The 12,962-nt window shown below is 35.6% G+C and overlaps 1 protein-coding gene across 5 annotated transcripts in view; it reads right to left on the bottom strand.

Moving 5' to 3' along the window:
- CDK14 (cyclin dependent kinase 14) overlaps window positions 1–12,962 on the bottom strand; it is a 3,129,234-nt gene that overhangs the window by 1,518,915 nt on the left and 1,597,357 nt on the right. For all 5 annotated transcript variants that reach the window (XM_044067657.1, XM_044067661.1, XM_044067659.1 and 2 more), the window contains one exon: window positions 813–936. In XM_044067657.1, coding sequence (XP_043923592.1) covers window positions 813–936 — 124 coding nt within the window. The remainder of the gene's footprint in view (window positions 1–812; window positions 937–12,962) is intronic.

Raw genomic sequence — 12,962 nt, 5'->3', positions numbered from 1 at the left:
TAGTACAAATCGCTGAAATTGTGACAACCAGCGATTATACTGTTTTACAGACAGACAGAGACACAAAGTCATAAAATAACATTGCAGAAGAAAGATATCCCGAGAATTCCAATAGATGTAGGAGCAAGAGGATTAATTAAAAAGAATATACAATCATACTTAAATATACTACTGATACATGTAACATTTAACTGGAGAAGGAGGCAGTTCTGAGGACTTTGTAGTTGATGAGAAGAACCCTCCTGGCTACCATCAAAGGCTGAAGCAATACTATCCAGATAAACTTTGATAATAACCTGTCTTAGGAAGGAGACGATTCTTGGAATAGTACTAGAAACCCAAAACGTTTGGAATAACTAAAAAAAATTATAATCACCACTGCAAAATCCTACACCAAGAAATTTTAGAAGTGACAGTGACAAAACAACATTTTTTGCTAATCAGACAGATCATCTTTGCTTGGGGAGACCACACTGTGCTGATCCGAAGTAAGACTCCATGTTTATAAGGAGAAGGTTATTTGGTGTTGTAATAACTACTTGGTCAGAAGCACATCACAAAATAAAGAGCGGCTAATGACTGAATGAGTGCTCATAAAAAAGACACTAAACTATTCTATATTTCTTTGCCTACACCTTGGTATCTTTCATCAGACTTTTTGAAATAAAAAATGTCAGCAAGTTAAGAATCCTTTGTGCATTCTACAAAGCTTCTGAAAAATTCAAAAGTTTATAAATAGCAATGCACACAAACAAACTTTGCAGAACTGCTTATTAAACATTATACATCTATTTTTAGTACTGTTTACTTACCAAAGTCTGCCAGCTTTAGCTCTCCTGTATCACTAATGAGAAGATTCTGAGGTTTCAGATCCCTGTGCAGTATGTAACGTTGATGAGTATAGGACAATCCTCTTAGAAGCTGAAATAAAAACAACTGAAAAAGAAAAAAAGAGAAACACTGAGGCAGATGCATAGCTTAAGTTTTAACACATAGTATTTATGCTCGAATATAGGTAAAGCCAAGGTAGGTAAAGCACATTAAAGCATAGGTTCATATCATGGTAGTACAGATATGAGAGAGTGTGGACATTCATGAAAGTTGGAATATATTATAATTTCATGTCTGAGTTTTCATTCTAACTGCTATTACACAGAGTTGTTCACTGACACTATGGCCTTCATTATTAAAACATAATGCATTCAACATCAACCAGGTTTATATAAAAACATCAATGTAATTCACCTCAGTATCAAAGCACTAATAATATAATACAATTTTTAAATTACATGCGTGCATCAGCATATAAAAGACTCAAGTCATATGCCTTTCATAAACTTGGCTAAAACTTGCCACTAGCTTAGATGAATTCTTGTCAGATAACTGCATTATGTTTTGGACTTGAACCTGGCAAGTTATTCAATCACAAATTGCCAAATCATAGTCTGATGAAAAGAACTGCTCTGAGTGTTTTTGAAATGTGGGAGTTGTACATAAGTGCAAGGCCCAAATGTTTGCGTCTTCTTTGCTGTTGTGTGACCCTGGAGTTTAAACAATGAAGTAGTTGGTGGGCACACCAAGTGGTGGTTGCAAGGTGAGTTTGCCCTACCTACAGAAACAATTTGCACTTTTGTGTAATGGCTGAATCAGTAGCATGTTGATTCCAGCAGTATGTTTTGATGTGATTCAAGTGTTGCTAACTACCCTTGAATGTAACAGATACATACGTGCATGTTTTTAACTAACCATGAACCCACTTTACAGATGAACAGGCATATTTTATTATTTAGCTTTGAAGCCATTTTACATCTAGCCAGATATACTCATTTAAACAACCATGAAGCCATTTCACAGTTGAGCAGGTATATTTCAAAACCTATCTATGATATAATTTTATAGCTGAGCAGTTACATTTCGTTAACAATCCATGCAGCCATTTTACAACTAAGCATGTACATTTTACTAACTAACCATCAAACCATTTTATAGCTCTGTAGGTTCATTTTGTTAACAAGCCATTAAGGGATTTTACAGCTAAGCAAGTATATGTTTTAACTAGCAATGAAATTCTTTTACAGCTGAGCAGGTATATTTCATTAAATAACCATGAAGCCGTTTTACTGCTGAGCAGATATACTAATTTGCAATGAAGCCATTGTACACCTGAGGAGATGCATTCCATTAAGTATCCATGAAGCTACTGTTTAGGAGATACATTTTATTAACAAGCTATGGAGCCATTTTATAGCTGAGCAGGTACACATTTTTAACTAACCATGAAGCTATTTTACAACTGAGCATGTATATATTGTTGACTAGCTAGCTATGAAGCCATTTTTAACTGTGAAGGTATATTCAATAACTAGTCATGAAGCCATTTTGCAGCTAAGCACATTGATTTCATTAACTAGTATTTTACAGTTAAGCAAGTAGATTTTATAACTAGCTAGGTATGAGGCCATTTTGTAACTGAGCAGGTAAATTCCATTAACTCGTCATGAAGTCATTTTATAGCTAATCAGGTAGACTTCGTTAACTAGTATTTCATAGCTGAGCAGTTAGATTTCATTAACTAGATGATTATGAAGCCATTTTGTAAGAGAATATGACATTCCATTAACTAACTTTTTATAGCTTAGCATGTAGATTTTGTTAACTAGTATTTTATAGATGATTAGACAGACAAATAAGCTAAAAGACTAGATATACATGTAACGGGTCATCTGTCACCTTATACTCTAACAGACACTCAACAGGAAAAGGATGGGAGAGCCACAGTCATAAAATCCTCCATGTCCAAATACAATGACCTGTCTTGGGTGCATTTATGCTCCTTCTTATGATAATTTTAAATTAAAAAGATCATTCAATGTAATCACTTTAATAATAATTTATAACCAAACTAAATGGGCTTTCTTTCTTAGACCTTTTCAGACACAATCCATACAATGACAAAGGTATATGTTGGCTGCCTAGAGTAGCCAGTCAACCAACATATTTCTGGGGGCTGTAAAGAAAATGAAGTACAAAAAAAAAAAAAAAAACACCTGAAATGTGGAGAAAAGATTGACTCCAAAAGATATTGACTAAATGTCAGGATTCTAAACAGATGTCGGCAGTAGGTAAGGCAGAGTTGTTTACCAGCAGCTTTGTTATTCTCTGACCTTTGAATACCCCACTGCTAATCAATACCTGAGCAGCCAAGTGCTCTGGATTGTGCGGAACGATCCGCATATGTGATCGATTAAACCCACTGTTCCACTGTTCTGCAATGAGCAGCCGTTGCTCTGCTTTTTGTGACTTTAGGCTTACAATGATGAACGGAGTCTCTAGGGCACCGGAACCTTAGAGCAAGAGGGATGAGTGCCCTCCCACTTTTACAGCTGCTGGTTGACAATAAAAAAAGTGTTCACTTTGTGATACAAATGTCTTCTCCTTTAAGGCGGACCTTGCATGCACTGCATGCATGCACACCAACGCGGATGCAAGAAAGCGACTAGTTCTTGATGGAGACATGGCTAATGTAAATAACATACACACTGTTTTTTTAAAAAAATAGAAGGGACTGTTATTCAATTTTGAAAGTCATCTGTACAGCATACCTTTTGCTATTGTATCTAGTGATTAAAAGTGTGCCCATTGGCTTGCATGTTATGAAAATAATATGTACAGGCAAACCAGAGTTACAAGCAAAATTAACAAAGTTTTTTTAAATACAGATTTTGCATTAATAAAGTGTTTGATAAATGATTCAGTGGAAATTAATTTGCCCTAAAAAATAAAATACTAAATTATTTAATCTTGCATTTGTTCTGAATGTAATTTGGAATTTGGCAAAGCAATAAAAGATTATGAGGATAAAAACTGAGCAATACAAAAATGCAAACTCATCAACATTTGAGGAAGGATTATTGTTCTCATGGAAATGGGTTAATGAAAGTGGAACACAAATGAATAGCTTGTAGGCTTGTCATGTCTTTTTTTGTCAGATGATGAAAAAGATGAAAACATGATGGTTAAAGCACTTAACAATGCATAATAATTTAAACCGAGAAAATTGTGACTGGTAAAATAACTTTACACCTAGTCAAAGGATGTTTGTATTCTTGGGGTATTAGCAGGGCATTTGAGATACATATATATATATATATATATATATATATATATATATATATATATCTGTGTGTGTGTGTGTGTGTGTGTCTGTGTGTGTGTGTGTGTGTGACAGATTTGGGGGTTCATGCTTTAGCTTGGGAATGGAGTACTTTTCTGAAAAAACAGAGCTTTTATTATTTGTAAAAAACAAGAAGTTCCCCAGGAGGGTTGGTCAAATGGAAGAATTGATTGGAGTTAACAGAGTGAAAGAGAAGATGCAGGTATTTTTGGGTCTGGCATGGGGGTGAATCATAACTTGGAAGAATAGGAGAGACGCCAGGTAGAAAGAATTTGTTGTTTATGACTAACATGAATAAAGGAAATGGGGGTAAGGAGCTGCCTAGCTAACGTGACTGCGATACAAAATGCAGTCTGTTTACTTATGAAGGTAAAGGTATCTTTACCAGGTTGTGTGCATCATAATTAATGGAAATAGGTCACTGCTATCTGAAGCACACTGTCTGTATATTGCATTTTATCAATGGTTTCTGCTGACTTTGTTTTATTTGACGTGTGTCCTATTGAATTTTAACAATATACAGTTTTCACTTAGTACTTCTGGCAGAAATCCCACTTCAACCAGGTCCCATGGAAATGGTGCGTTTTCATGCAGTGCAAAAATAGGGTGTTCCCCATTTTGACTGTTTGTCACACATTGCTAGGGTCTGTGTTCCACATTGGCCTCTTAAGAGGTTGAGACTTATGATCAATACTTCCAAAGGTAAGAACCACAGTGCTACCTTAGTCAGAATAACCCAGCCTATAACACTACTTACAAAGACTGGTTAAGTCCTAAGGATAGCATGTACTACACACTGAATATTAACAAACAAACCAAACAGCATTACAGTAACTGGCATTATACTATTCTGTCATCAAAGAATGGGGCATCATCCACTGCCTAAAACCCTAGTATGCTATAACCATGAATAACTCATGGCCTAAAACCCTAATATGTTCTAATCATGAATCACCCACTGCCTAAAACCCTAGTATGCAGTAACCATGAATCATCTGCTGCCTAAAACCCTAGTATGCTGTAACCATGAATCATCTGCTGCCTAAAACCCTAGTATGCAGTAACCATGAATCATCCACTGCCTAAAACCCTAGTATGCTGTAACCATGGATCATTCTCTGCCAAAAACCCTAGTATGTTGTAACCATGAATCACCCACTGCCTAAAACCCTAGTATGCTGTAAACATGGATCATCCACTGCCTAAAACCCTAGTATGCTGTAACCATGAATAACTCATGGCCTAAAACCCTAATATGTTCTAGTTATGAATCACCCACTGCCTAAAACCTTAGTATGCAGTAACCATGAATCATCTGCTGCCTAAAACCCTAGTATGCAGTAACCATGAATCATCTGCTGCCTAAAACACTAGTATGATGTAACCATGAATCATCTGCTGCCTAAAACCCTAGTATGCAATAACCATGAATCATCCACTGCCTAAAACCCTAGTATGCTGTAACCATGGATCATTCTCTGCCAATAACCCTAGTATGTTGTAACCATGAATCATCCACTGACTAAAACCCTAGTATGCTGTAACCATGAATCATCCGCTGCCTAAAACCCTAGTATGTTGTAACCATGAATCATTCTCTGCCAAAAACCCTTGTATGCTGTAACCATCAATCACGCACTGCCTAAAACCCTAGTATGCTGTAACCATGGATCATTCTCTGCCAAAATCCCTAGTATGTTGTAATCATGAATCACCCACTGCCTAAAACACTAGTATGTGGTAACCATGAATCATCTGCTGCCTAAAACCCTAGTATGCTGTAACCATGAATCATCCACTGCCTAAAACCCTAGTATGCTGTAACCATGGGTCATTCTCTGTCAATAACCCTAGTATGTTGTAACCATGAATCATCCACTGACTAAACACCGTAGTATGCTGTAACCATGAATCATCCACTGCCTAAAACCTTAATATGTTGTAACCATGAATCATTATCTGCCAAAAACCCTAGTATGTTGTAACTATCAATCACCCATTGCCTAAAACCCTAGTATGCTGTAACCATGGATCATTCTCTGCCAAAAACCCTAGTATGTTGTAATCATGAATCACCCACTGCCTAAAACCCTAGTATGCTGTAACCATGGATCATTCTCTGCCAAAAACCCTAGCATGTTGTAACCATGAATCATCCACTGACTAAAACCCTAGTAGGCTGTAACCATGAATCATCCACTGCCTAAAACCCTAGTATGCTGTAACCATGGATCATTCTCTGCCAAAAACCCTAGTATGCTGTAATCATGAATCACCCACTGCCTAAAAGCCTAGTATGCAGTAACCATGAATCATCTGCTACCTAAAACCCTAGTATGCTGTAACCATGGATCATTCTCTGCCAAAAACCCTGGTATGTTGTAACCTTGAATCATCCACTGACTAAAACCCTAGTAGGCTGTAACCATGAATCATCCACTGCCTAAAACCCTAGTATGCTGTAACCATGGATCATTCTCTGCCAAAAACCCTAGTATGTTTAATCATGAATCACCCACTGCCTAAAACCCTAATATGCTGTAACCATGAATCATCCACTGCCTAAAATCCTAGTATGCTGTAACCATGGATCATTCTCTGCCAAAAACCCTAGTATGCTGTAACCATGAATCATTCACTGCCTAAATCCCTAGTCTGCTGTAACCATGGATTATCCACTGACTAAAACCCTAGTATGCTGTAACCATGGATCATTCTCTGCCAAAAACCCTAGTGTGTTGTAACCATGAATCATCCACTGCCTAAAACCCTAGTATGCTGTAATCATGAATCACCCACTGCCTAAAACCCTAGTATGTTGTAACCATTGATCATTCTCTGCCAAAAACCCTAGTGTGTTGTAACCATGAATCATCCACTGCCTAAAACCCTAGTATGCTGTAATCATGAATCACCCACTGCCTAAAACCCTAGTATGTTGTAACCATGGATCATCCACTGACTAAAACCCTAGTATGCTGTAACTACAAATCATCTGCTGCCTGAAACCCTAGTATGCTGTAATCATGGACCATCCACTGCCTAAAACCCTACTATGCTGTAACCATGGAATATCCACTGCCTAAAACACTAGTATACTGTAACAGTGAATTTCAGTAAGAAAGTGTGATGCTGAAAATTTATTAAATAATTGCACAGTAAACGGATCCTGGTCCTAAACTATTTTAACAATGAAGCCATTTTACAGCTGAGCACATGTATTCCATTCAATATCCACAAAACTACATTACTGGTTAGCACTTATATTTCATTAAGTACTAACAGAATTAAAGCTTTCTCTCATGTGTGGACCATACTGCAAGTTGCATTCTAGAAGTACACAAACTCTGACATTAGCAAACCTGAAGAACATATAATGAAAAATATCAAAGATGAAATCAAGTCATACTTAATGTTTACAGATACTAAGCATGTATAAGACTCTATAGTGGAAGCATCTAGGCTAACCGCAGCTTAAACATGCAAAGTTTTAGAATTTGTTTCCAATTACAAGTAGGAAGCAGTGTGAGAACTTGGCTAGCATAAAATAAATACTGGCTCGTGTGCATTACTGTTCAATTTAACAACTGTGTATAGATCACTGTCAAACTACAAGTAAAAATGCAGGTGCATAACAAAACCTATTGCTCTATGAACTACAAATAGCTGGATAAATATGTAAAAAGTTCTGCAGAGATTCAATTGCAGTACTTCATTCACCTTCAAGAAAACACATTGTATTATATTGTGTTTATATTCCTATAAAACTGATTTTTTTTTTGATGTATTAAGTGAATAGTTTTTAAAAGGTTTTTAAATTACATGTAATTTTTTTCACTGGATATTTTAACATTCACATGATATGTAGGTAGGTATATTTAAATGGTGTATTGATACGGTAGCTTAAGGATTCTGAAGAAGTCTATGTTACAAACAGACAAAAGTGCTTAATCCTGGTTTTTGTTTAATAAAGGTGTTGTATGTGGCATTGAAGTGCCAGACTCTTACATTTGCTTTGGTTATTTGTTTTGGTTTGGTTCTCAGTTTTTTTATGTTTTCTTGGTAACATGTCTGTGCCTGAGCAAAGTGTTGATGCTGGGACTCACGTTACTGCCAATATATATATATATATATATATATATATATATATATATATATATATATATATATATATATATATATATATATATATATCATATTATTGATGGTATTGGTCTTTTAATGCCACTTATCCAACAGTTGAATTAGCAAGTAGTTGGTTTCATGAGAAAGTTGTTTGCTAAAATGGATTTTTAACAAACAGTATTTACACCTCAGTGTTTGCTACCCCCAGAATACTGTAACAATCATGATGTGGCTCAGGAATCTGTTGTTAGGAGTGAAGAAATGTTATCCAACACTCAGAATCAAGTATATAATTTGGATATATGGTTAAATAGATCTTTTGACTTTAATAATGAATCTTGTAGCAGCACCAGCACCTTACAGCAAATGATGGACAAGTTTGAACAAGTGCTACTTAAATGACGCAAGTTACAAGTTGAAAACTGTTATTTGTTGCAATGTGTAAAAGGTAAACAGATCCCGCATTGTCTCTGGAATTGGAAATTCCCTACGGGTTTAATTCCTGGTTCCCCTTTACATTATGAGATGACTGAACATTTTGCCCGTCAGGGTACAGAGCTACTCAAAGTTCTCATCAAGCACAATCCACAAGCTATTGATCAGCTCATTAATGAAGCCTCAAAGCTCGACTCTAGCATCAAGGAAGAACTATTATTTGCTTCCAAGCATTCTCAATATAATAGTATTTATATTTGAGTGGATAAAATTGTCGGCGATATCCAAAAAAGGAAAGAAAAAAAGATTGAACGGGATAGGCTTGAATACCTGGAAGGGAGAGCCTATCCACAACCAATTGATTTCCAAGAGAGACAGGGCAGACCTAGTGGTGATGCAATAATAGGAACTGAAGTTTTAAATACCAGTGGCTTAGAGGAAGAGGCCCACCCTTTAGAACAGCCCATACCGAGGAGATTAGAACATCTGTGGAACCAGAGGAACAATCCTTAGGATTTCCTCTGCAATAGGAATTATCAGCACAAGTGGCAGAACAAAACAGTGCAAGACCGCAGATGGAGAAGGAAATAATTTTGTTTTCTCACCTTATTTCTGAAGGAGACGACAGACCTGAAATTATATGCAATTCTGCAGATGACTTTAAGATTTACAACTATCCTGTTAACAGGTCATGAATACACTGAATTACTTAGCAAGGGCTATACTTTTTTTCCCACTGTGTATGCAAAGACTGAGCAGGTTTTACTTGATTTGAAACTTTTTACCAGAAAATTAAATTTGAAAATGTATTTTAATAGTGTTGGAATTGAATTTGAAAAGAGTTTGCTGCCTCTTATTATTTTTGAAAAGCTATGTGACTTTGAAATTAAACAGTTTATTGGCAAATGAGATCATTCTAGGCAATTTAATTTAACTCATGCAGAGTTTACGTTACTTGAACAACTATGTTGTGATAGGAATATTAGAATTATGAAGCCTGATAAGGGTGGGGTGGTTATCATGCACAAGATTGATTACACTGGGAAAATGAATTCCTAAACAATGATAACTTTTATGAAGAAACCACCCTTAAATATATACACATTACATATAGAAAGATTGATTTTTTTCTTCTGGATATGGTAGAACAAGGAGAAATTACTGAAGATGTTTTTGCATTTTTAAATGTACAATTTCCAATTGTCCCTCTTATATTAGGTATCCTGAAAATATATACAAATTTGGTTGAACCCCCCCCCCCGAATGAGGCCTATAGTTAACATGAGTACTTCTAAAATATATTCATTGGCTAAATATATTGACCTTACATTAAAAATGTTATTGGATAGTTACCTGCATTTATGCAGAGATTCCTGGGATTTTTTTACTTAAATTCCAGAAAGTATCGTATTCTGAGAAACTTGTGTTTTTGACTGTAGATGTGGTTAACTTATTTAATGTAATACCACATAGTCAAGGGCTGGAATGGTTTAGGGAATTTCTGGAAGATTTTGGAAAGTTGAACAATGATGAAATTAACACTTTGGTTACTCTCATGGAAATGGTGCTTGAATACAACTTTGTGTTTATTGAAAGCCAGTATTTTCTGCAAAAGAAGGGTGTGGCAATGGGGGCTGCATGTGCCCACCTATACGTTAATATAGTTATGTTACAATGGGAGAGGTACTTCATTTTTTTAACAAATTTGTTCCCACACCCTGGAAACTTTACATCCGTTATTTGGATGATATGTTTATTGCCCGAGGAGTATCAGACATAGAAACTGAGAATTTTGTCAAATATTTAAATTTTATGACCTCTTTCTTAAAATTTACGTATACAGTTAGTTCCCACAGTATCAACTATTTACACATTTTAGTCACCAAAGATGATATTAACAACATAATCGTATCCAATATTTATCGCAAGCCCCACTATTCAAATGCATTGTTACTTTATTCTAGTTGTCATCCCCCACGTATTAAAAGGGGGATTATAAAAAGACAATTTATTTATTTAGCGAGAATGATTTCAGAAGATTATGATTATGGGATTGAAGGACAAAACCCGGCTGAGATGTTTTATTCAAGGGGTACCCAGAAACGTTAGTGACTCATATTAAAGGTGATGCTAAGAGGAAAGAGGGTACCATTATTCCCCTGCTTGGGACCTCTTCTAATTTACTTTCTGAGGTATTTAATAATCACAACAAACAGAATAAGTTAAGTAATTTTAATTCTGTTTTCATTACCACTTATGCTGAAGACTATGGCCATATTTTAGACATTATTTACAAACACTGGAATTTATATTTTTTGTTTTGGGAATACTATTGATGTTTTTGGCAAAATACCACACATCGTATATAGAACTGGTAGGCCTTTAGAAAGGTTTTAGGAAATAGGAGGAATGGTTTCCCCTTTATCCCATAAAAGGAGGGGCACTTTTAAGTGTGGTCTTTTTAGACAGTGTAAATTCATTTTAGAGCAAGATAAGTTTGTCTTAGGGAAAAAAAAGTAATCTATACTTCTTTTCATTGCACTTGTAATTCCATGGGGATTATTTATATGGCAACGTGATTACAATGTAGTAGCTTTTACATTGGAAAGACTAAATCTAAGTTTAGGGAATGGATATATGAGCACACCCTGGACATTAGAAGCACAAATACAAATAATTCATTGTATAGGCATGTTCCGTTGTTTCCGGAACCTAGCTGTGTTTTCTTTGACATAGATATGATCCCTAAAGAGGTTAGGGATGGACCATGGGAGGATCTAATTGAATTAAGGGAAATGATTTGGCAGGTAAAATTAAAAGCTTGTATCCCCCAGGTTTAAATGAACATGTTTCTATTGCCAGTATATTGTGTTTAAAGTCCTATAAAATTTTATTTTTTAATAAATTAAGTGAATAGTTTTTAAAAGTTTTTTAAAATTACATATAAATTTTTCACTGGATATTTTAACAGTCACATGATATGTAGGTAGGGGTATTTAAATGGTGTATTGATAAAGTAGCTTAAGGATTCAAGTGTATGTTACAAACAGATGAAAGCGCTTAATCCTGGTTTTGTTTTTGTTCAATAAAGGTGTTGTATGTAGTACCAAAGTGCCAGAATCTTACATCTTCTTCAATTATTTGTTTTGTTTTGTTTCTCAGTTTTTTATGTTTATTTGGAAACATGTTGCATTCTCCAGACATTCTTATAAGACAATAAATAGCTACCTGGCACAGCAAATCAAATGTATGTGTGACATGCAAACAAACATACTTATATAAATCAATATTGCACATCTTTAGGATACTAAAAGAGAATAATATCTTCATACCATTTAAATAAACTGATACAGTTGTAATAAACATTTGCATCACTTACAGATCCCGGATGGGATTAATAAGGATCTAGTTTAACAGAACAATAAGATGCAAGTCCCTTATGTCATACTGAGCTATACAACAGTCACTGAGATGGGGAAATAAACGCATACAAAACACATCCTGCTGACTATGGCATAACTTGCAAGGCCTGATGGACTTATGCACTAATGTACTGTAAAACTCAGTACACATAAAAGAGTGGGCTTTCAACTGTGCTTCATTCAGTTCATAAAAAAAAGAAATATATTGTGCTATGGCAATGGAATTCTGTAGAGGGTTGGCATAATGATTAAGTCTTCACCTCCTGGATACAAAGTACAGGGTTTAATTCTAAACATGAGTTATTGGCTAGGTTTCAAATGGCCCAACATGTTAGTTAGTCAGCTATTATCCTACAAACCATACAATAGTATGTACCATAATTTTCAAGCACTTACGGCAAGTCAGACCCTTTCTTAAGGCCATATCACTTGGTAATGGTGACATAATAAGCTAATTGGTGGGTCAGATGGAATGGTATGGAAAGTTCCCAGGACTTAAGATGTTATACCTGCCTGCAGGATACTTGTCTAGTTAGCTGGCCTATCTTCACCGACTTTGTCCATGTACATGCAATTTTTAACCTGCCTAAATAAACAATGCTAAGAGGAATAAATGGGTGATGGGCTTTCATCTTTGAAGGGAATGAAAGGCCGACTGAATATGTGGGAAGGAATCATGATGATTTTCAGGGATAAGAAGACAAAAAAATGACAAAAAAAAACCAATGAAAGCTTGTAGCAGTGGCAAGCATGATAGGAGGGAGCTTGTCAAACTTAAATATGAAATGCCTGGTAATATTATCACT

This window comes from Protopterus annectens, chromosome 3.part1 (genome assembly GCF_019279795.1).
Source record: "Protopterus annectens isolate FY-2018-M chromosome 3.part1, PAN1.0, whole genome shotgun sequence".
NCBI lineage: Eukaryota > Metazoa > Chordata > Ceratodontiformes > Protopteridae > Protopterus > Protopterus annectens.
This window is presented reverse-complemented; position numbering and strand designations above follow the sequence as displayed.